The sequence below is a fragment of the Nyctereutes procyonoides genome, unplaced genomic scaffold, assembly GCF_905146905.1.
Source record: "Nyctereutes procyonoides isolate TBG_1078 unplaced genomic scaffold, NYPRO_anot_genome, whole genome shotgun sequence".
Lineage (NCBI taxonomy): Eukaryota > Metazoa > Chordata > Mammalia > Carnivora > Canidae > Nyctereutes > Nyctereutes procyonoides.
In genome coordinates, this window is record NW_026575052.1 from 51810363 (window position 1) to 51834880 (window position 24518).

At 50.3% G+C, this 24518-nt stretch overlaps 1 protein-coding gene across 5 annotated transcripts in view; it reads left to right on the forward strand.

Moving 5' to 3' along the window:
* The window catches only part of WDR37 (WD repeat domain 37), a 55832-nt gene extending 31625 nt beyond the window's left edge, over positions 1-24207 (forward strand). For 4 of the 5 annotated variants that reach the window (XM_055331164.1, XM_055331163.1, XM_055331166.1 and 1 more), the window contains 5 exons: positions 4552-4792; positions 6079-6220; positions 16893-17027; positions 17691-17805; positions 21428-24207. In XM_055331164.1, coding sequence (XP_055187139.1) covers positions 4552-4792; positions 6079-6220; positions 16893-17027; positions 17691-17805; positions 21428-21559 — 765 coding nt within the window. In that variant the 3' untranslated portion in view covers positions 21560-24207. The remainder of the gene's footprint in view (positions 1-4551; positions 4793-6078; positions 6221-16892; positions 17028-17690; positions 17806-21427) is intronic. The other variant, XM_055331165.1, reaches the window with a different exon arrangement.
* The last annotated feature ends 311 nt before the right edge of the window (positions 24208-24518 follow it).

The following is a 24518-nucleotide window of genomic DNA, read 5'->3' on the forward strand; positions in this document are numbered from 1 at the left end:
GCTGTGGGACTCGATCCCGGGACTCCAGGATCCCGTGCTGAGCTGAAGGCGGCTAGACCGCTGAGCCACCCGGGCTGCCCAGTATTTATTTTTTTATTTGAGAGAGAGCATGAGCGAGTGGGGGGCAGTGGGAGAGGGAGAGGGACACTCAAGCAGACACCCCACTGAGCTCAGAGCCCAACATGGGGCTCGATCCCAGGACCTGGTGATCATGGCCTGCGCCAAAATCAAGAGTCAGTCGCTCAACTGACTGAACCACACAGGTGCCCCCATTTTTTTTTTTTTTTAAAGCAGTTTAAACATCGTTCTCTCTGGAGATGGACTAATTAATAAATTCCAGTGGTAAGAGTTTTCTTTAGTGAAGAAGTGTGAACAGTTCATTTTTAATTGAGTGCATCTTTATCGCAACACGTTCTCTCATTATGGAATAATCAGACTTATTCTTAACTTAGCCTTTAGTCGCTTAAGACTTCGTCGCTTAACGTAGGCGTTCACTCAGGAAGTACTGCTGACAAAGGACAGGGTAGAGGGGAGGCCAGGGTCCCCTCAGAGGGTTCAGAGAAGGAAGGCGTTAGCTGGCTGTGGATTTGTTTTCAAAGAAAGAAAGAAACATGCCAGTTCTGGCAGAGGTAGGGAATTATGTCCGGTACTTTGATGAAAACCAAGTAGACCAAGTAGAGGGCAGTCCGGGTGGCTCAGCGGTTCAGCGCCGCCTTCAGCCCAGGGCCTGACCCCCGGGGTCCCGGGATCGAGTTCTGCGTCGGGCTCCCCGCATGGATCCTGCTTCTCCCTCTGCCTGTGTCTCTACCTCTCTCTCTGCCTCTCTGTGTCTCATGAATAAATAAAAATAGAATCTAAAAAAAAAACCACCAAGTAGATTATTTACAGTGTTAAATTGATTTTTTTTTCTTTATGATTTTGCTCGTGTCGGGCTGCCTCAGGCTTGGGGGTAACCTGAATGGAGCTGAGCCTGCGTCCGGCAGGGAGCAGAGCCTCGGCAGAGCCTTGGAAGGCCCCCGGGGCCTGCCCTCCACGCCACCCCCAGCACGCTCACTGTGCTAGTCTGCAGCATTTGCTGCTAGTCGTGGTTCACGTTTCCTTACTGCTTCTCCCACATGTTAGAACAGATACTCATCTGCAAAGATTTTATTTTCAGCAGTACAGCTTAGACAGATGTTTTCTCCTTTTCTATTTTTTTAAAGATTTTAAATTTATTCGAGAGAGAGTGTAAGCGAGAGCACAGGTGGGTGGGAGAGATAGAGGGAGAGGGAGAAGCAGTGAACCTGGAGCCCGACACTGGACTTGACCCCGGGACCCTGGGATCATGACCTGGGCTGAAGGCAGACGCTTCTCCGGCTGAGTTGCCAGGTGCCCGTATGTTTTCGCTTGTTAATATGTACCAGGGAGTTTTCCTTGGTGTTCACCACATCGGTAAGGAGGTGCTTGGGCGGTGTCTGGAAGCCTTACAGATGACTTGTTAACTCACTGTGTGACAGCCTTGTGTGACTTGACTATCTTAATATAGCGAGTGGCTTAATTTTTCCTGTTGGGAAGTGAAAATCGAAGCGAGTTACCCGAGTGGCTTCCAGAGGCTCTTCCTGCCCGGGAGCCTGGATTCCGTGAGAGATTCGGTGACTCCTTCGTTCTGGGCACTGCTAGCACTCGGTGCTGTACTTCCCGTTCCGACGTTGCTGGCATTAGAAGCGGCTAACGTGACATCGATTATCCCCAGGATGTGGGCAGAGAGCACACAAACAGCTCTTCTCCTTCCCCTGCCCTTTGCCACGTTAGTGTTAAAAGATCTCACGGTTACTTGTGAATAGGATTTAGCACATTTGCATTTAAAATATCTTTTAGTTCCTTGTGTAGTTTGGAAAAATGACTTGTGTCAAGGTTCTGACTCCGACCTTTCCACCGTGGATTGTGACAGGTGGGGCGTTCTAAAATGGGAGCTCAGGCCACTCTTCCTTGTTCTTGGCATCTGTTTCGGCACCTGGGGTCTCTCCCCTGGATCCACTCTGAGGGCATCCCCATGTTCACGCTTCCTTGTCACTCGGAACCGCCCCGTAGGTGCACTGCTGCACATCTGGGTAACAGTGAACAAAACTCTGAGGACGTTTGGGATTATCTTTGATAGGTCTCTTCTTTCCCTTCTTGTCTTTCATTTCCACTGGTCGGTCACATTTCACTGCTTCTGGTTCTTACATAATTCTTGGATGCACTCCTCTCTGGCCCCGGGATACCCCTCCTGTAACACGCACCCAGCGATGCCTGTTGAGCTGCCGCCCACCCAGCACCCCTCTTCTGCACCTGCCCGAGGCACTGTCCACACCACCCCTGCCTGCTGGGGGCAGCGAGGGTCTCTGGGAGCTGAGAAGCTGTGTGGCCCAGGAATTGGGGCCTCCTCCTGTGGGATTTCTAGTGACCGTGTTGCTTCTCCCGTCTGGATGTGGTCAGCAGTCAGGCCCCTCTCACCTCGAGCAGGTTACAGTGCTGGGACCTGTCTTCGTCTTCCGGGCAGGTGCTGTTAAGCCCTAGCTGTCATCATCTCCAGTCCCCACCCCTGACTGGTTCCCTGTCTCAGGCCTGGCTGCCCACATCGTCTTCTCTCTGCATGATGTCAGGAGGGGTCTCTCTGGAGTGGCACTGGTCACCTTGGGGAGCCCTTTGCCAGCCCCTGGCCTTAGTGTGACTCTCCCTGGCTGTGCTCTTGGTCTTGCTGTGCTCTTCACTCCGTGGGCCTGCTTGGCCCCTTCTATGTGCTATGTGCTCACCCCCTTACGCTGTCCACACTGCAGTCCTGCTCAGCTGCACACCACCTGCCTGACGCACTGCGCCCTGCATTTTGCTTTGTAGTCTTTAGTGCACTTTGAAATTGGTAACTGTGCATACTTACGTGTGTCTAACTTTACTACTAGATTGTGAGTCCCTGTCTCCCTGGAGAAATCCCACCTGTTTCCACCAGGCCTTTCCTCTGCTCCCTGCACCTGACCTGTGAGTGTCCTGAGCTGTGCACTCCCAGCATGCTGCCCAGGCTTCTCAAGGATTTCCACCTCCCTGCCTGTCTCTCGTCCAGATCCTTCCAGCCAGTTCTCAGACCCCGTGCAGTGTCATCTGTGTTGTCCCCCCCCCCCCCCCCCCCCCGTTTCCTGTGCAGACCTTGGACCGACCGTTCATGCTCTCAGCACGGTCCTCTGGGCTGCTGCTCTCTGCTGCTCCCTGCTGCTGCGGGGCCTGCTCATCAGCATCCTCCCACCTTGCCGGGCTCTATCCTGGGAGTCCCTACTCATATTGGATGCTATGACCTTGGTCCACATCTGTGTTTCTCCCACCTTCTCTCTCTTGAGTCTTGTTGGCGTGCATCTCTAACTTCACTGCTCCCACCTCTGCTGCCATGGCCTTGTTCTTGTGGCTCCCAGTCGGCTTCCTTCTTGGGGCTTCTGCACCTGCTATTCCTCGGCTGAGAATGCTGTTCCCTTGATGTTTGTGTGCCTCACTCCCTTGCTTCCTTCATGTCCCAACCCAAGTGTTACTCTAGCAGAGAGTCTCTTCCTGATAATTTTGTATCAGATAGCAGCCTATGACTGTCCATCCCTTCATCCGCTGTTTTCCTTATTAGCACCTATTACTGACTGAGTATACGTATGACATACCTTTATACCGTGTGTGCGTACGTGTGCCCTATATCCCTGCACTGTGTACGTGTGACGTGTTCCTATTTGACGTGTACATGTGGCCTGTATCTCTGCACTGTGCATGTACATGGGAATTACTTCTCTGTACTATGTGTGTCTTACTGTGTGACATACGTGACCACACTAGTGTGTGTGCGTACAGGCTTGTGTGTGGTCTGTCTTCCTTGCTAGTGTGTAAGCTCCATGAAAGGAGGACATTGCCAGTCTCTGGCTCCAATCTCTCCTCACCTGGCCCGTGCGTTGTTCGGTATGTCTGCGTCAGACGGTGGTCATCTCCCTCCCGTGCTGTGAGACCGCCATGTGGCCTGGCAGTGTGTAAGCGCCTGGTAAATATTTGTTGAATGAATAGGTGAACATATTTCCTTAAAGAGCTGAAGCCTTTATGTTTTCATTTTAGCTTTTAACAAGATACCTTCTTGTTATTGTAGGAAAATAAAAGTGAACTCTTGTATATATTCCTATAGCAATAGAATTCTAAGTACCTCCTGAGAACTGAAATATTTTTCTTATTGTGATGAATTACTGACTCTGAATGATATTTTATTACATTTCTACTAATATGTGGTGAATACTTGTAATCATTTTATTTGCTGTTTTAGTGGTTAGTGGAAATGGACTGGAGCTCATTTGATGTCATAGTGGCCTTAGTTTTTTTTCTTCTTCTACTTGGTCATGGGATCCAGGCAAGTAGATGATCATGAAGCCGATAGTGAGCTCCAGTTACGCAGCGGATGCTGTGCTGGTATTGGCCACAAGATCAAGTCCTGTAAACTCAAATGATAACAGTTTGATTGTGTAGCTGTGTCCGAAAAGACTCCAGATTCCCAGGGAATTTCTTCTTTGCTCTCACCATCAGCAGCAGATATGTGGCGAAGACGAAGTAGAGTGCTCTGATAAAGACGAGCCTGATGTAGACGCAGACGTGTCGAGCGACTGTCCTACCATCCGGGTGCCACTCACCTCTCTTAAGAGCCACCAGGGAGTGGTCATAGCTGCTGACTGGCTGGTTGGGGGGAAGCAGGTGGTGACGGCCTCCTGGGACAGGACGGCGAATCTGTTCGACGTGGAGACAGCAGAACTTGTTCACTCTCTGACAGGTACTAGAAATGTTTGTGTTTTCCAGTTGTGTATTTTGATTTATGTGCATATGTTTATATCTTACCTTGCAAGTTGCTCCTTATCCAGAATTATCTTTAGTTCCCATGCTATTCAGGTTGTGATTTTTCAAGAATCCTTTTTACATTGGAGAGCTGTTGGTTAGCTACATTTATCTTGAGGGGATTTCATCATAGCATGTAGTAGTATCTAGATATTTGAAAAAGGGCGGTCTGTTAGCTCCCTATTACTTTTTAGCAGATTTCCAGAAAAGTGCCTTAAAATAACATGGATTTAAAACTTCATGGATTTTAAACTCCCTAGGTCAGGAGTTCTAGGCAGATATGCTCGTTGGCCCTTGTGGACGAAGTGGTGTTGCCTGGGGCTGGGGATTCATCTGAGGGTTGGGCCTGTCCTCTTACTACTGTTGTTGGAAGGACTCATTTTGTTGTGGCGTGAGGCTGAGGTCCTTATTTCCTTGCTGCCTGTCAGCTGGGGACCACTGTGAGCATCCAGAGGTGCCCTCAGGTCCCTGTGGCGCCCTCCAGAGGTGTTTCCCACATAATTGTGTGCTGTCTTCTGGATTACTGGAGAACATCTCTTTTAAGGGGCCTGCCTGAGTAGGTCAGGCCCACCCAGGGCAGTTTCTTTTGAGTAACTTAAAGCCACCTGGTTTGGAGGTCTCAATTATACCTGCAAAATCTGTTTTCCTTTTAATGTCCTGAGCTTACCAGAGTGAAATCTCGTCACATTTACAGGTTCTGCCCAAACCAAGGCAAGGTGTCCTCCAGGGTGTGTATACCAGGGATGGGGGGTTACCGGGAGATCTTAGAATTATGCCCACCTCAGATGTTTTTGCAAATTTGTCAGTAAGTGAATTTCCTCATTGAGTATTAAAGATCGTATTGTACTAAGGGCTCCACATACCATATTATTAGACGTTATTCTGAGAGTGAAGAATTGAGAATTAATCTGTTCACACGCCTAGCCTTTTGAAGAGATTTGCCAGACTTTCCAACTGTCAGGATCAGGAAGTGGGTTCCACTCACACTCCTTTTCCTCATCCCTCTGAGTGCATGACTGAAAGGACTTGTAGTTCCTGAGGCAGAACCAGTCCCAGTGTGACCTCATGTGCTATTTTTAAGTGATTTCTTTCTTTTCACTGCCTTCATTTACTTTCACAGTGAGTATTAGCAGTAGAGACCGTAAAGACTATTGTGTGATTCTTGTGTCTCTATAACCTACCTGCAGGTGGATGATCTTGCATTTTTGTCGTCTTTGGTTGTAGGGCATGACCAGGAGCTAACGCACTGTTGCACACACCCCACCCAGCGGCTTGTGGTGACCTCCTCCCGGGACACGACTTTCCGTCTTTGGGATTTCAGGGACCCTTCCATCCACTCCGTGAATGTCTTCCAGGGCCATACGGAGTGAGTCACAGTGATTTAGAGATCTCTCTCTATTTGTGGAAAAGGTTTTGTGGGTGGATATTAAAACTTTATTCTTAATTTCCAACTCCACTGTCTTCCAGAATGGCTATTCTTTTCCTAAATGTTTAGCTCCATTTGCATATTTGCAAGCATTTAGAAGACAAACTCACCAAAGTTCCCACAAGGAATGAGATGGCCGAATGGAGCAGTGGGGGAAGTCAGGAAATGCTCTAGGCGTGGTGGCACTCAGGTCCTCTGCTGAGAGGGCCTGGCCAGAGCTGGGGAAGACACACACACACCCTCGACCCTCGTCTTGTGCCTCCCTCTGCCTGGCCATCTGGTGGGCAGCTCAGACATAATCATTTCTTAACAGAGCTCTTATTTCCTTCCAAAAACTTTTCTCCCGGTGTGTCCATTACTGATAAATTACATGACCACCTTTCCAGTGACTCGTCCCATGGATGTCCCCATCCCCCCCACCCCTCCATGCCCCACCCGCTCCATGAGCAGGACTGCTGTCCTGTCCTACCTCCTGAATGTGTCTTGTCACCTGCTCCCCATGCCACCACACCCCTGCTTCTCTCTGGCAGTGCCTGTCCTGCTTGAGTGTCTGCATGACCAGAAGAGCTCCCGCATGTCCAGTAAACACTTCTTAATGACTGAATACTTGCTTATTTGGCTGCTTGAAAATACAGATTTTCTTCATTCCTTCATAGGAAGCAGTAAATAAATCTGCTTTATGTGTTTGACATTAGAATACTAAGGTTCAACGTTTAGAGTTAAAGAATGTTCACAAGGAAACCAGACAGAGATTTTAAGAAGCTTGCGTCTTGCGTCTGAGGTGCACTGTGGTGTTGTTGGTAGGCAGTAGCCAGCACATGTTGAAATCTCAGTGTGTTCAGAGAGCTTCCATGGCTATTTAATCGTGTTTTTTTTCCTACCAGCTAGAATAACCATAGCCCCAGAAGAGAAGATCTCTAGTTCTCAGTGGTTTATCCAGGGTGGCTCTTGCCATGTCCCTCTTTCATAGGTCTCGGCCACGGAGGGGATGGCTTCCTGTCAGGTGAGCCTGGACAATCTCGAGGGGCAGCTGTAGGGCTGGGGGTGGGCCAGGAGCAGCTGCCCTTCATCTGCATTTACGGCGAGGTTGCTCTGGGTCCAGAGGAGGGGGGGAGCCATGTGCTGTCACTGGCACTCACAGCGACATGGGGCCCCGGCACGCATGGCCCTACCTGGAGCTTGCACTTCTCTTCTCCCGGGTGTTCTGTTTTGAGGAGTTTCAAGCATAAGTGAAATTGGGGGGAATAGGACAGGGACTGTCATGTTTCTCAGGTCAATTTGACTTTGGGGGTAGTTTAGCAGCTGGTGGGTATATGAAACAATGGCTGTTTTTGGAGAGGTATAACTTAGGAACAGAATTGATTATGAAAGGGTTCTCCTGGTTTGTTTTTCTCATGGAGTCAGGAGTGGCTCAGAGCAGGCCTGAACCTATCCGCCCCTGGGCCTCTTGCATCCAGATCCCCCAGGATATAAGTGGATGCATCCATTCACTGTAGCTGAGGACCTGTGGGCTTCTGAGCAAAAATAGAATGTGTCCGAGCACTGGTCTTACTTAGACTGTATGTTTTCTCTTAGTCGAGTTGGGACAAACTCTAGCGTGTTTGTTGATGTGTTGTTACAGGGATAAGAACAAGTTCTCCCTTGGCGCTGAGTTCCTGCGGTAGGTGTCAGAGAAGGGGAAGTTTTACCTGTTGTTAAGCCTCTGGGTATTGGTAAGGCCTGGCCGGGGGCTTGTTGGCTGTGCCTGAGGACTGAGTCTGTCCTGTTCCCCCAGCCCTGGCAGCGAGCGGGGGGCAGCCTCTGCTCCCACAGTGTGGAGAGACCCCGCACCGCGTGGTCAGCAGGTGGGGCTGCAGCCTGTGTCATCTGTACCAAGCAGTCCTCCTGTGTTTCGTTAGCTGAAGTCTCTGGAAATCCTGCAATTCAGAAAAGGAGGAGGTGGGACATTTAAAGGTTTTTTAGGTGAGCCTGTCAGTAAAAAAAAGATTGCTTTTTTTGGGTCTCTGGCATGGGTTCTCCAGGTGTGAGCTTATAGGACACATCAGTCCTACAGAAGATGGTCCCTGTGCAGGTGATGGCAGTGACCCACACAAGGGCTTGCTTTACTAGAACGCAGGAGCCTAAGTCCCAACCAAGAGCACAGGAGTGGCTGGTTTTGGCTGTGTTCAGTTTAATCCCTCACCTGTGTGGCTTCTTGAACATATTAGGGGCTCCTGCCTCCCCTCAAACCCTTGGTCCCCCTGACAGACACCCCTGCTGCCCTCGGGTGTTCCTGGTGGCCATGGCTACCGTCACGGACCTGAGGCTGCATTTCCAGCCTCCAGCAGAGCCTGTCACTGTAGGAAGTAAGTCAGAGTGTTCTCTCTGGAGCTCGTTTTTATGCCTGCAGGGCTGTCCTCTTGTCGGGGAGCTAACTCTTGGTTTTCCACGGTGACTTCCTTGAGTTCTTTTAACATCTTTTTTTTCTGAACATTAAAAGCGCAACTCAGCACACTGTTCTGAAGAGCTTTTCTGTTCCTTACTTGTCGGGGTCACCTGAAGAGTCGTAGGTGGAGTGTTCTTTCCGTGGATCATGGCTTAGGCAGAGGCAGTGTTCCTTAAAAATACATGCCAACATGTTTCGTTTGGACCTGAAGTGAGTCACACTGTGCAGAGCTTACTATCCTAGGGCGTCTTTTCATCACATACTCTTTAGTATGTTATATTTTAAAGATTTTACTTATTTGAGAGAGAGAAAGATAGAGAAAAGCACACAAGGAGGGGGAGAAGGAGAAGCCAAGTCCCTGCTGAGCAGGGAGCCTGACGTGGGGCCGGATCCCAGGACCCAGAGATCATGACCTGCACTGAGGGCAGCCGCTTAACTGACTGAGCCACCCAGGTGCCCCCATATGTTGGGTTTTTTTTAAGGCAAGTTGTAAGGGTATAGGTTTCAAGACTATTGGCCTAGTTTTATAATTTGATTTCTCTAGGATCTGGGAGAGAGATATTTTTTCCTTTTCGTTTCATCTTACTGTTGTTATCCTTGTGCTGCTATGTGGATTCTGTGCCTTTTTGTAAAAGGAGAGTTTGAGTGGGGCGCCTCACTGTAGGGATAGAATCAGTAGCCACATGGGTCCCCTTGAAGTCTGTGTGCCCTTGCTTCTGCTGGAGAGAGAGCAAGCTCCTTGACATAAGTTCTGTTTAAGGTTCGCATTGTAAACGTTTAGAAAGGACAGATCATGGTTTTTTCTTCTTGATGTGATCCATTTCTGTTTTTCACTGTATTGTGAAAGCTCTTCATCATGATAGGAACGTTACCATAATACCATAATTACTTGCTGCAGCTGCGTGGCTGTTGAGTGTTGGGCTCGCTGCCGGAGCACCGAGTTACGTGAAGATGAATTTTAGGTACTGTATGTAACACGTTTTCCTAATAGCAAGAATGGGAAATTAAACTCTTCTTGGAAATAATAGAACTGTTTAATTGAAATATTTTGGAACGTCAGGAATTTCAGCTACTGGCAGTTTGTTTTCCTGTATTTCTGTCTTCATCAGGAGTTAGAACTGAAATCCAGTGCTTTTCATCTAAAATAATGAAATCCTTCTGTGTTCATGTGTGTGTCCCCTGACAGCATAATGAGTAAGTGAGCTGTTTCAAGAGGGCTCGTGCTGTGAATGGTAGCCTGCCCTTCCCTCCCCGTACGTTGGCGCACACTCCCGGGGGCTGGGGCCCTGCACCCCGGTCAGCGCAGCCGGACCCTGGCCATGTGGGCTGTGCATTCAGGGACATGTCTGCAGGGGGCCTTGATGGTAAGAAGACGAATCCTGAGGTTAAATCCACTAACTGTCCTTCCTTGGAGAGGAACAGGAGAGCTGCCCATTTGGATTGTTCTCTAACAGAGGGTCCAGATTCCTCCCTCCTGGCACCACCGTTTCTCTGTGGTTTTGGTGGAGGCCCTCCCTTTCTGATGCTTTGTTTTGTTTTGTTTCAATTGCTATACAAAGGGACTGACAGTTGAGGCAGTCACTGGTCATTAAGCTTCCTCCATGGGTGGCCAATGACTCCAGTCTGTACCCAGCTGACAGTATTCATAAGTGTGAATAAACTCTGAAATTAGCTCAACATGGGTAAAATATCTGAGAATGCAAAGTGTTTCTTTTTCTGTTTTGCTTTAATTCTTCCCATATAATGATAACTTTATCCTTCAAATGTGAGTTTTGTTATTTTCTTCTAAAGAAAACAAAATACCACATCTAACAAAATTTTCAAATATTAGATGAACAATAATGATTGCTTTAAAGTTAACACATTATTTGCTTTTACTCCCAAATACTCAGGGAAGATATTAAGTACTAAATACCAAATTCTAGGTCATATATGTATGAAGGTGAAAATAGCTTTAAATTTTGTGTTTTATGATAAGCAAGTTTTGAATAGAGAAAGCATTTTGATAGTATGACCTTTTTTAAAAAAATTTTTTATTCATGAGACACACAGAGAGAGAGGGAGAGACAGGCAGGGGGAGAAGCAGGCTCCGTGCGGGGAGCCCGATGTGGAACTCGATGCTGGGACCCCGGGGTCACACCCTGGGCTGAAGGCAGCGCTAAACCACTGAGCCCCCTGGGCTGCCCGACAGCATGGCCTTTTTACCTGGGTAGTGGTTGATTTTAAGTGTTGGATTGTGTGCGTGGTCAGTGACGCAGGTTGTGTGCAGGCCCCTGGTGCGGGTGGGTGGCCGTCTGGTGACAGAACATGTTGGAGGCTGGGATTTGGTTAGGCTGCATGTGGTTTGAAGTACATTACCCTTGGTGATCACCTGTAAGCCCTTGTCCGGGAGGAGGAGGGGGAGGAAGAGGAGGAGGAGGAGGAGACGTAGACGACGACCTATGTGTGGTGCTACTTCGTTCCTCCGGGGACCGGAGGACAGCTCCAGAGGGCCTCTGGGGGGCGAGTGACGGTAGGAAGACGGGGCCTTCTCATGCCTTTGAGCTTGCACGCCTGTCACTGTTCCTCTCCCTGCCCGTGTGCCTGGCAGTCTGATGTTGTCTTTTTTTTTTTTTTTTTTTTTTTTTAATTACATAGTTTGGAAATAATTTTGAGGTTTAGCGAGTTACATAATTCCTGATCATGGGTGGTTGATAACAGTACCATAGAACCAAGGTTGGGAGAGATGAGGACCTCCCCAGGACGCTGCCCCAGGGGTCATGGTAAGCTGTGTTTTTGGAAGTGTCATTTGTATGAGTTAGCGCTTGTTTTGTCATGGCGTCACGGGAATGAGACAGGAGAGGGTCGTGAATACGGGGTGTGGCGTGAGCGGCTGCATGGCAGCTCCGCACCTCACATTCGCAGACGAGCCTGTGGTTTTCCTGCAGATGGCGGCCGTTTTGCAGGTGTTGACGTTTTGTGGAGAGATCTCGCAGTCTTCCTGCTTGAGCACCTGCACTTGCCCTTCACCCGTGGCTTCTAGCCTGTGCCTTGGGCCCCAGGAATTCACTTCACAGCCCTGTTGGTAGATTTAAAAGCTGTTTCTGATTCAGAGTACAGTTTTTAAAAGTAAGAGGAAATTCAAGATTTATTTGCTCTTTTAAGTAAGTAAATAGTATATAATATATATAGGTAACATGTAAGTAAGCAAGCCCCCGTGGTTGAAGAGGACTAAGAGGTAGCTAGTACAGACGTGGACTTGGGCCTGTTAGTGTGTTTGACAGCTTTGTTGTGAGCTATCACTTTACTTTTCCCTGAGATGATGTGAGAAAGAATCGTCAGGCTGTTAACACAGATGAAACCCTTCTGGCTGCACAGTCGCAGACTCCTCCAGACGGACCCGCGGCCTGCACGTGTGGGCCGGGACCACCGAGTGACGTGTGCGGCGAGCAGACGGGGGGAGCAGCTGCCTGAAGGCAGAGCTGGCTTCTGGAAGGTCTGTGCGCCTGGCCCCTGCCCACACTGCCCAGCCGGGCCTCTGATTGCCAGCCCCGTACCCGCACCCGCTCGCACTCAGTCTTGGCGTCGGCCCAGTGGGTGCGACTGCTGCCCCCAGAGGAGCGTAACACTCCATTTCCTTTCTGTCCTCAAGAGCTCCCCGGAGTGGTTTCTCCAGAGTCCCTCACAGACCAGGACTGTTTATTTTATTTTATTTATTTTTTTAATTTTTATTTATTTATGATAGTCACAGAGAGAGAGAGAAAGGCGCAGAGACATAGGCAGAGGGAGAAGCAGGCTCCATGCACCGGGAGCCCGATGTGGGATTCGATCCTGGGTCTCCAGGATCGCGCCCTGGGCCAAAGGCAGGCGCCAAACCGCTGCGCCACCCAGGGATCCCACCAGGACTGTTTAAAAAAGATTTCAAGTGTGTGCATGTGTGCATGCGTGTGTGCAGAGAGGGATTCGGGGTGTTTTTTAGCAGCCTCCTATGTGCTGTGTGAGCCCCACACCTGGCGGCTCCTCATGCTCTGCACCTCAGGTTTGGTGTGTGCGTGTTTGGGTTGGCTTCCCTGGGAGAGCTTGTGTCTCCCATGAGCTGAGTGCTGGCAGTTAGTACTCTTTGCAGAGTCCATGCAGCTGAGTGCTATGTCACTCAGTCCTGAGAACACAGCAGAATGCTGGTGCTTAGTCTAGAGAATAAACCACGTGCTGGTACTTGACCCAGTACCGACTGTGTGCTGCTATGCGCCGAGTCTGACGAAGCCTCCTCTGTGCAGAAGGCTGGGGCGCAGCATGCGCACACCTCCTGGGCCCGTGGGCATGACTGACATGGCCACGTGGGGAACGGGGTGCCTGTCGGGGTAGCTGTGGTCAGCAGTCCTGGGCCCAGCCTGGAGCGCACAGACCTGGCTGTTGTCGAACACCTTCAGGGGTGTAATTGTGATGATGCTCTGGAGTTGTGTGTGTGGGCAGGCAGGCCGTGACTGCGCACTGCGGACACTGTGCTTGTGAGGATGGCGGTCGTCGTCCGTGTTGTGTCCCTGCCCCTGTCATTCTCCGGGGCTTCTCGCCGGACACACAGGACCGGGCACTGGGACTCGCAGTTCTGGACAGTTTCTGGCTTGGAGTCATGCAGCACAAGGGCTGAACCTTGGCTTGAGAGAGTTTAGTTTGGCTGAAGCTCAAGAAACTCGGGGCAAAGGTGGCTGTCACCCAGCCCCCGTTACTGCGACAGCGGGCATCCCGCGGTGTGTGCTAGGGAGACTGCCTGTGCCCCTGGTCCAGGCCAGCGCCTGTCCTGTTGGGCCTGTGAGCGCCAGGACCCTGGGACAGTAATCCTCAGCGGGTCAGGCCGACGTGGAGGGGCCTGTCACCTGGGTCACTGTCCCATGCAGATATGGAGCTGTAGGCCGTCAGAACGTGCTCAGCCATGGGAGCCATGGTGCTTCCAGGGCCCGGTGTTTCTTGCCGCTCGGAGAGTAAATCGCAAGCCTGATGAAAGGACACTGCTCGTCAGAGTGGCCAAGGTAGCAGCTGCTCGCTGTCGGGTGGGTGAGTTCTGGCGTGTTTTATGACATGCACATGCACACGTCTTGTTCCGTGCAGCCAGCGTCTGCATGTCACATCTGTGTTGCCTTCCTGTGGCCCTGTGGCCTCGCCTGGGCGCACTCCCACTCACCATCCTGAGGCTCACTTGCACTCAGTCCTGGGCTGTGGGTGACCTCAGGCCCCTGCAGCCCAGTATTCGGGCGGGAGTCACCCCCACCGCGGCATGCGGGATGGCTGCCTCACCCGCTCCTTTTTTTTTTTTTTCACCCGCTCCTTTAACTGGTGAAGAGGAGGGGACTCTTCACGCCTGTGACAAGTCACCGCAGATCAGGATCCTGCCGAGCCACGGCCCTGTGGTTGCGTCCGTGGGTGAGGCGGTGCGGCGTCCCCCTGACGCACAGAGGCTGCAGCGAGCAGCCTAACTGGGTCCTGCACGGAGCTCCTGCTTGTAGACCCTGTTCTGGGAGCCCTTGATTTCCAGTCTGGAAAGAGATCCCGTGGGACACGATGGGATCTTCCTCGGAATGCTGTGATCTTGGCCTGCTTTGGTGGGCGTCGGCCACCGAGGGCTGTTGAGACGGGGTTCCCTCAGGGCACAGCCACCGGCCTCTCCTTCAGGCATCGGGCTCCTGAGCTGTGAGCTCCCGGTGGTGTGTGTTCTAGAAGCTCATGTGTTGGGAGACCGGGTGGGGTGGTAACAGCATCGTTGAAACTGAGAAGCGGTTGTGGGGGAGTCTGTGGGGGAGGCGGCAGTTGTGGGGGAGGCAGTGGGGGAGGCGGCAGTGGTGTGGTGGCACGCCTTCCCGGCCCTCCCTCGAGGCCTTCCCGGCCGCCCTCCCTTGTGGCCCCCCCTGCGGCCCTCGCGGCCCTCCCTCACAGCCTTCCCAGCAACCCTCCCTCGTGTCTCTCCCTCGTGGCCTTCCCGGCAGCCTTCCCTCGTGGCCCTCCCTCGCAGCCTTCTCTCGGGCCTTGCTGGTGGCTCTGGGCTGCAGGGCTGTCGCGGGGGCCTCTCGGGGGCACAGCCGCGCTGGGCTCTGCACACATGCTCCGTGTAGCCGGGTGACCTGTGTCCCCCGAACAGCGCTGCCCTTGTGGCCTATGTCGCCTGCTTGCTCCCCTGTCCTGCTTGGATGTAAAATTAGTGCTCGTTTGTGGGAAGCTCCATCTGAAACAGAAACGGGGAACCGAACAGGCTGCTGACGTGGGCCGGGAAGGTGCGCCGAGGCGTCTTCGGAGTCCTGGGCCTCTTCTCTGAGCCGTGCATTCGGGCAGATTGTTATGCAAAGCAGTCAGCATCTCTGTGTGACTGGGAAGACAGCTGTTCGTCCTAATGAGGAGTGCTGGCTTTGCCGTCTTTCCGTTGATTGAGACCCACGGAGGGAGCGGAATGTTCCAGATCGGGCAGTGGAGTGCGGCGAGGAGGTACCGCGCTGTCAGCTGGAAGCACATGGTCGGCTGCTCTCGGCGACAAGATAAATGAGTTGGCTGGAGTTGGGCAGAGTCTGAGCTTTTCCAGTGAGCGGTCGTGGCACAGCCGCTTCCCCGTGGGACCGAGGCTGAGGGTGCCTTTCGAGCGAGTGCCCGGCGCCAGCTCTTCCCTTTGATGCCCCACAATACCTGTCAGGATTGTGATTTATTAAAAACCTAATGTCTTTCAGCATTTCATTAACATAAGGTGAGACAGTCTTTTGTGGAGACTTTTTTCATTAATTTAGCCGTGTTCGCGGAAACTTCACTTGGCCACAGCCCCCTGACAAGGCGAGTCTGCGGAGAAGTCCCCCGCGTCTGCACAGCTCGGCCAGAGGGTGAGGTCCTCATAGCCTGTGGGGGCCCCTGCGCCTGCGCCTCTTGTTTCCGGGCCAGCCTGTAGATTGAAACTCGGAGTTGAGGGGTGCCCCCAGGGTGGGCTCTGGCTCACCCCGCCCGGGTCCCTGTGCGGCCCGCGTGGTCCCTCTGCGGTCTCAGTGGGACATTGTCCTCCACGCTCGTCCACCTGTGACAGATGGCAGGAGTTCCTTCTCTTACGGCTATGTAGGAGCCCACTGCCTGTCCACATGTCGCATCTTCCTTCCCCGTGCATCTGCGACGGCTGCTCTTGTGGGGCCTGGGTCTCGGCTACTGGGAATAGTGCTGCAGTGAACGTGGGAGCGCAGGGAGCTCTTCAGGAGGCTGTTTCATTTCCTCGGGATATATGCCCAGGAGTAGGGTTGCTGGGTCATAGGGCAGCCCTATTACCTTCTTGAGGACCCTCCTTACTGTTTTCCAGATTGCCTGCAGCAGCTTGCATTCCCACCAGCAGTGTACAAGGGCTCCCCTTTCTCCACGTCTTTGCCGACATTTGGGTTTTTTCCTTTTTTTTTGATGGTAGGCCTTCTGGTGGGTGTGAGTGGGATCCTGTGGTTTGGTGCATTTCTCTCATGATCGGTAACGTTAATGGGCTTTTTTTTTTTTGCCATTCATAAATCTTCCTGGGAGAAAGGTCTATTTAAATTCTTTGCACCTTTTTTTTTAAAGATTGATTTGCAGGGCAGGGAGAGAGCAAGCGTGCACACGTGCAAGCAGGGGAGGGGCAGAGGGAGAAAGAGAGAATCTCAGGCCGACTCCCTGCGGAGCGCAGGGCCCGATGCAGCTGGATCCCATGCCCTTGAGATCATGACCCGAGCTGATACCAAGAGTCCGTGCCTAACTGACGGAGCCCACCAGGCGCCTTTCTTTATACATTTTTAAGGTAGAGGTGGTGGTAGTGGTTGAGTTGAATAAATTTTTCTCCAGAGTTCTGATTAAACAGAGTTGGTGTGGATTTCTCTCTCCTTAATTTTCTGCTATCAGGTGTGATACTGGCACGTCCTGTCCGATCCGTGTCTTCGGGTAGCTTCTCTTCACTCCATTGCCTGAGGAGGTTGAACAGTACGATGGACTCATTTCTAGTCTGCTGAGGAGAGGCTTGGTTTGCACAAGTTTACCCTCACAGAGAGGTTTAAGCAGGAGGAGCAGTTAGCAGTGACCCCTGTCCGCCTCCACGTCCCCAGCATCCTGTCCGCCTGCCTCGCCGGGGCCTCTGGCAGCGGGACCACGTGCTTGTTACACGGGTGGGGGGAACTCGTGTCTGTACCCTGCAACTCCCTGATGGTCTTCTGAACCTGTGTTCTTTACTCGCAGCACCGTGACATCTGCCGTGTTCACCGTGGGAGATAATGTTGTTTCGGGCAGCGATGACCGCACGGTGAAGGTCTGGGACTTAAGGAATATGAGGTCCCCCATTGCGACTATTCGCACGGACTCTGCCATCAACAGGTGATGAGAGCTGCTTGTTGTGCCTTGAAAAGGGTGCACTGTAATGTGGGGTCTCGTTCGTGTAATGTTAGTGTTTAATAGAGCCTTGGAAAAGTGGTTTAGACTCCTGGGGGAGGATGTTTTGGGGGGAGAGGAACATTCTTATTGATCCTCTAATGCAAATTTAGTTAGGTCCTGTATGCTGACACGTAAGTGTAAAATCAGGCTGGTGCAGTGATCTTCCAGATTAAGAACGGGTCCCCTGTAGGGCCATGCTCGAGTCCCTGTAGTGTAGTGTGTGTATGTTACGTGTGAGTCACGTGGTCTCTGTGCTCTGATGCTGCTGTTGGGTGTTGCCTGCTGGGTTTGCTGGTGTGTTTTGCCTTGAATTGTGAATGGTGTGGAGTCTCCTACAGGATGCTCTGTAAACCGAGACATGCGTGCTGTCACTGTTTTGTATGTAACCCACATTTTTTTAAAGAAGATTTTATTTACTTATTCATGAGAGACAGAGAGAGAGAGAGTCAGAGACACAGGCAGAGGGAGCAGCAGGCTCCACGCAGGGAGCCCGATGTGGAACTCGATCCCGGAACCCGGGTCACACCCTGAGCCGCCGGCAGCCCCTAACCCATGGAACCACCCAGGTGTCCCTGTATGTAACCCAATTTTATCTCTTATTTGCAGGATCAATGTATGTGTTGGCCAAAAAATCATTGCCCTCCCACATGACAACCGACAAGTGAGGTTGTTTGACATGTCAGGTGTGAGGCTAGCGCGGCTCCCCCGAAGCAGCCGGCAGGTAAGTGTGCTCTTGATCCGCATGTTGACATCTCGGAGTCTGTGTCCTAGGTCACCATGGATAGAAACATGCTGCGAGCCCCACATCTGTCTTAAGTTTTTTTTTTTTTTTTTTTAAAGAAAAACTAATTTTAACAAGATGTTAAATTTATGCAGGTAGACAAGGTGATGTAATTCCAACTATAATCAATATAACGATATTAGAGATTTTGTATTCTTGTTTTCCCGCTGTACTTTGGATGCTAGATTTTCATTGGAAAATACTTGATGTGTATTTAGAGCTCATAAAATTTAAAGTTGAAAGTGTTTCCCAACCTGAACTGAGAGTGTCGGTTTTTTTAAAAACTTGAATAAGATTGTTCAGTTCCTCACTCTCAGATTTGAGGGGCTGTTTGCACATGTGGTAGTGGTTTCCACGTGGGAAAGCAGACTTGGATCTTGGCAAGTGAAAGTGTACAACTGGAAGTATGGTAGATGATGAGTATTGAATACGAAGACGCAGAAGTGGTGGTGTGGACTCTGGGGCCCCTTTGGGAAGAGAATTCACTTCACCCACAATCAGGAGACACCTTTCCAACCAGGTCCAGGACCAGAAAATGCAGCTTTCTCGTGAGTCAGCTCAGCTGGTGCGTCGCAGGGAAGCGGGCCGGTGTCCGCGGTGCTGGCTGGACTGCCTGCCAGGTGTCTGCATCCATGCTGGGAGTTGGTTGGTGCTCGGCTCGTGGTGCCAGCTCAGCCCTGCTGATGTGGGATCTCGGAGGGCCATCCGGGCCCCTGTCCTTAAGTAGCTCTGGGGCGGTTTGAAGTGTGGGGAGAGGCGCAAAGTGTGTGAATTACCGGCTCCTCCTTTGGGGAGTGGAGGTCACTGTGATAAAGACACGTCCTCCGGCCGAGCAGCACCTCTGCAGGCTCCGTGCTCTGTGGGGCCCCACCCCACAGCCCCTGTTTTTTTGTCCTTTGGCCTCTGCAGTGTGTCACTGTGACACTGAGCTGTATGGCAAGCCCGTGCCTTCACGTGTCCCCTGACCCTGTGGTCAGCGTGTCTGTGCCCCTCAGCGCCCACCACCCTTGCCACCCTATGGCCGCGGCTCTGCTGACCTTTGTGGGGACACCCTGTCTCATCTTCCTGCACAGCCTCACAGTACAGCCCGCAGGCCAGCTTAGCGGGTGAGGGTGGCTTTAGGAACTGTCTACCTAGGGTGTTTTCAGAGGACGATTTTTGAAGGGGTTCTGTCGACGTGGAGACAGCTTTTATTTTTTTATTTTTTAGAGATTTTATTTTCATGAGAGGCACAGAGAGAGGCAGAGGCACAGGCAGAGGGAGAAGCGGGCTCCATGCAGGGAGCCTGATGTGGGACTCGATCCTGGGACACCAGGATCACGCCCTGAGCCGGAGGCAGATGCTCAAACCACTGAGCCACCTGGGCGTCCTGACACTTTTTCTTTAAGTGGCACCAACCTTTTGTGAAAGGCCTCTCATCTGTTCTCCCCTTTTAGGGCTTCTGTGCGTACTGTTGGAAATGGGTTATTGAACTTTCATTTGAGTACATGTCAGCGAAAACTACTCGTGAAGCTAAGAGTACCTAATAGGAGTGTCACACCCACTAACAGGGAATTTCTCATGCTTGGTACCCGTGGAGAGTCTGGTGTGCCCCCACTGCATCGTTAACACGCTGGATCCCCTTGCGGAGGTGCCCGTGTTCCCCCAGTCTGTGTGCAGCGCGTGAGAGGTGTGCCTGAAACAGGGTTGTCCGTGTGCGGCTTCCTGACTTTGGGAAGATTTTCTTCAAAAAAAAAAAACAAAAAAAAACAAAAAACAAAAACAAAAAAAAAAACACGGAGTTCTAAGAGATGCCTGGTGGTATTTATTCCAGGGAAGTGATTTTATTTTTTCTTTAAGATTTTATTTATCTATTTGGCAGAGAGCATGACATTTTTAGTTATTTGTAAACTTTGAGCCTTGTTGAGACTGCAGAATTTGTTGTGTTTGGATTTGTTCTCAAAGCGTTGTGTTAAGTAGACTAGTCTTTAACATTAGTGAATAGCATGTCCCTGCGTTCTGAGCTGGTAATGCTTCCTCAGATATGCAGACGTGGTTTTCAGTGTCACAGAACCACAGCTGGAAATCCCTGGCTTCTTTCAGCTGCTGGGTTTAAAAAAGAAAACAAAACAACCCTTCTTTGAACTGGTAGTGAGAGTGGAGGTGGCTAACGGCGTAAACTTGTCTTACTTTGGGGAGAGTGTGAGTGACATTTCCCAAAGTGTGTTTGAAGCAAGGTGAGCTCCATAGGGTGCTGGGAGGGACGGAGCGGGGAGGCTCACGTGCAGGTGAATGTGAGATGTGTATGGCGAGGACACAGGCTCCCGTGGTGGGTGTCAGCACCCCTGCTGAGGCTGTGCACTGTGACGAGGGAGGGCGTGGGCTTTGGGAGCCCTCATGCTCACAGAACCTCTTCGGACACGAGCCCCAGGCACGTCGGTGCGTGTTCAGGTGGTCCCCAGGAGACGGGAGGCTGGACTCCAAACCTGACTTGGCTTCCAGCTCTGTCCTGGGTGGGCTGCGCGTGCAGACCCGTGTTCTGGGTGCCAGGGGGTCTCTTTTCCACACCCACTTACTCAGCGCTCATCTCAGGGTTTCTACTGTGAATGCCTTGAAGTGAGTGATCATCTTTCACTGGTTCCTGTGCAGACTCTGGATTTTACTACCAGTTAGTGGATGCGTTGTTCCCTCCTTTTCTTTAGATTCGTAACGAAGAAGTGATAGAAGGTTGCTCTCAACCCTTTGTTATGTGGCCTTGCACTTGCAGTATCTTTATCGTGTGCCCTGTTGTCTCGTGTAGACAGCACTGTTCACATGGGGATGTTTTGCGGAGGGAACTTTGGTGTCATTCTTTGGAATGTTTCTTTTACTTAATAAATTTGTCAGCTTCTCTTAATCCTGGTTCTTGTACTTCATTGTGTGATGCCCTAGTAGCAGCAGCACAGAGCGACCTCGTTAACCTGGAACGTATGCACACGTCTGAAGGCACTGCCCGTGTCTCTGTACACGTACACCACGTACATCATGTTATAAACTTTGCTAATGATTTGCAGTGATTTTTTTTCAACGTCCTGATATTTAGCTGGAATTCTGAAGGTGGCAGGAATTTACTTGAAAAGGCCATTTATTTTATCCTTGTTTTATTTGGTACCAAATATATTTCTCTGGGTCCCTTATTACCTGAGTTAGTTATTTGTTAAAATGGTCTTTGAGGTCTTTAAATGAGTTTTGTGTAATATGTTCCCAAATATTATGTAGCCTCATTAAAAAACTTCAAATTCATCATTTGTTCTTTTTTTCTGACCGTAATCTTACTTATTTTTTTTTTAATGAATCCCAAAATACTTCCGGTGTGCGTCTCCCTGATTTGATTTGATTATCTGTTCTGACGTCCCTTGCATTGTCCCCGCGTGCCCACGGTGCGTCACTGAAGCTCGTTGCCATGCGGACTGAAGCTGCCTGTTCAGTTTTTTCCTTTGAAGTCAGTTGTGTTGAGTGGTGTAGTTGTTAACTTGGCTGAGGCTTTATGGCGTGGATGCTCTGGGAATGACGTACTAACTGTGGTTTGTGTGATTGGAAACAGGGCCACAGAAGAATGGTATGCTGCTCGGCGTGGAGCGAGGACCACCCCATGTGCAATCTGTTCACCTGTGGCTTTGACAGGCAGGCCATTGGCTGGAGCATCAACATCCCTGCATTGTTACAAGAGAAATAAGGTTGCCGGCGTCCTCTGCGGCGTAGTTGGCCATGGACCTGTGGACTGCTGCCGCTTTTCTCATATTGGTCAAGCCCTTTTTGTGAGAGTTGCACCCTGGAAAGGGCGGTTTGTATGTTCTTTTCTCATTGTACCGAGCTTGCATGAAATGTACAGCAAAATGTATGGTCACATGTCTTATTTTCGTCTCGTGTGTGTCGGCACCCTCTGGTCAGTGGACATGAAGCCCCTTCCCTGTAGCACGTCGTGTGTTGTGAGTTCCGGGCGATTGACAGGTGACAGGAGGGCATTACGTTTGCGTGAGTTCAGTGTGAACCTGTGTACTTACTGTGAGGCGTACGCAGTCTGTGGCATTTCTGGAGTAATTAGACATACCTACCTTGTACCGGGACGGGCCCGGGGCTGCGTTTGCAGGGGCTGACGGATGGCAGGCGTGACGGAAGATTTCATGTTTACTTCTGTTTGAGGGTTTCGCATGTGCTGTGTGTAACTCAGCTTCACCTCTGTATTCTGGTATAGTTAATGTAAAATTTACCTGGAATTTAGAAGTTAACAAAAACAATGCCGACTTTGCAATGTTTGGAAAGTTTTTTTGAAAAGAAAACGTTTCTGCTCTTTTTATAGAAAATCATTTCAATCTCCTGAGGTCTCAGTTTAGCAAATTCAAAAATAGGATGATTCTAATCACTGATTTCAGTTATTAAGCAAAATTTAAAGCACTTTAGTTTATAGCTGTGGTTATAAACAGTTTTTAGAAGTTACAAATGAGTTATCCAGTGAATGTGACTTGAGCTTTTAAGAAGACCCTGCCTGCTACCTGAAGACAAAACCTTATTTATTTTATACACTTTGGTTTGCATATTTCTAAATGAGTTCACTTCCTTGGTGGTGTTTGAGAGCCAACAATGCAAATAAATGAGTACTACCTCAAAAATCAATGTATTTGGAAAATGGAGTCTCACTGTTGCCTAGCTAGAGCACTTTTGACTTACAGCTGGAATGCCGAATTCAGTTAGGAGGGCAAGGAGGACAATCACAGCAGGCGCATCCGAGGAGGAAAGCTCTCCCGTTAGCTGACAAGGTGGGAGCCGAAACCATGCTTCACGGGGTACCAAGGTGTTCCTGTTTCAGCAGCTGGGACACCTCTCAGTGCCAGTCCTTTCACTGCCTGGGCGAGCCTGTCACTCTTGCCTTCTTAGGCGTTACTGTCGTCTGGTGTTCGTGAGTTTGTTTCTTGCTCAGTTATGATTTTGATAAAGAGCCATGTCCGTGTACTGCCCTCCTCTTTTTAAGTCTTTGTGTCCACTTGGAGAGGCACAGAAGGTAACAATGACAGCGATCACGGGTGCCCCCCACTCCAGGTGGTGACAGCTGGCGGAGCGCCATTCGGCGAGGTGTGATGTCAGCAGAGCATGCGTGCCGCCCTCGGGCCTGCGTGAACGTGCCTCGCCTCAGGCTCTTCTGCTCAGGTCCTACGTGCGGTAGCTCATCTTAGGAGCTTCAGCCCTGAAGTATTTGGAGTATTCTGAAATGACCTACACAGTCTGGAAGGGAAGAAGGGCCAGGAGAAACCCATCGTGACGTAGTTAGAGCTGAGGTTGCCAGCTAGACCGAATGACAGACAGATGCTTGCGAGCGGCTGTCTTCCCAAAGCCCGGCACCTGCCCACGTCACATTGGGAACGTGGGCTGGAACATCTGTGTCCTACCCCCGCTGACCCGAGTGCCCCCTCCCCCGCGGCGGCGCCCCAGCGGCTTTGAGACAGTAAGCTGAGCGTCCATGCTTTTGGGCTCCTGTTGGATTTTAATTTGAATGTCTGGGTATCTTAGAATCATTGTCAGGAACACTGAAAAAGGTAAACAAGCAGATCAAACTTAAGAACCAGATCTCTGCCAGATTAAAAACATTTGAAGCTTTTAACTCACTTTCTGATGTTCATTCAGTGCTCTGCGACCCAGCGCCCTCCGCGCGGCGCCTGCCCGGCAGCTGCTCACCTCCTCCCAACTCTGCCCTCCCCTCCCCATGGCGGGCCTTGTCGTGTGCGCGCCAGTTCCCAGGACAGGGCACCTGCTGCTCACCTGCGCGGCGGCCATTCAGCTGCTGCTGCGGCCTTCGTGGCGGTGTCGTCCGGAGTCCCGGAGATTTGGGTTAGGGAGTGCGTGTGTGTGCGTGTGTGTGAATGTGTGGGAGTCTGTGCGCAGAGGTACCTGTGTGGCTCAGATTAAGTCCCGTGATCAGCCACACGCGATCTCATCTGAAATAGTGTTTGGAAATGGGAGTGGTTTTGTCTTATATGCTCACGTGTCCAGAATTTCATTTAATAATGGAAGGAAAATGTGTGGTTACTGGAAAATGTGTACTGATAGAGAATTTCATAAGAACTATGTTGTTGGACAAAACAGCACTCTTTCTCAACCACTGCACATCAGTTTCTGGAGAGACAAAAATTCTGTACATATTTTGGAATTTGAAGAATCCTATGTAAATCATTTGTTGCTTAAATCTGTGAAATACAAGTTTCTTTGGGGGAGTATGCATTTATAAATGTTGTGTAGAAGCAAGTGTTTTTATTGTATTAATGTAATTGTTTTTAAGTGTTGAGTGTCTTCATTGCAATATGAAATTCATTAAAAATCCATGTTCCATAATCACTGTTGTAAAAGTTTTATTTTATCAGGAGTCTCTTTTTTTTTAAATATTTATTTTCAAAAATGTTTTGCTTTGGTTAAATATCGGTAATGGCTGCTAAACACCACAGTGATGTAGGAGTCAAATTATAGTATTGCCCACTTGAAAAGTTGTGACTTTAGACTTAAAAAAAGATGAGTTTTGTTCTATTTCCTGTCTGTCCGTCAGGCTAACGTGAAGTGACAGGTAATTACGCTTCTCCATTCCAGCATTACCACACCGGCCATTTCTGGAGGGAGTTAATGATTTGATACAATAATGCAGGTGCGGC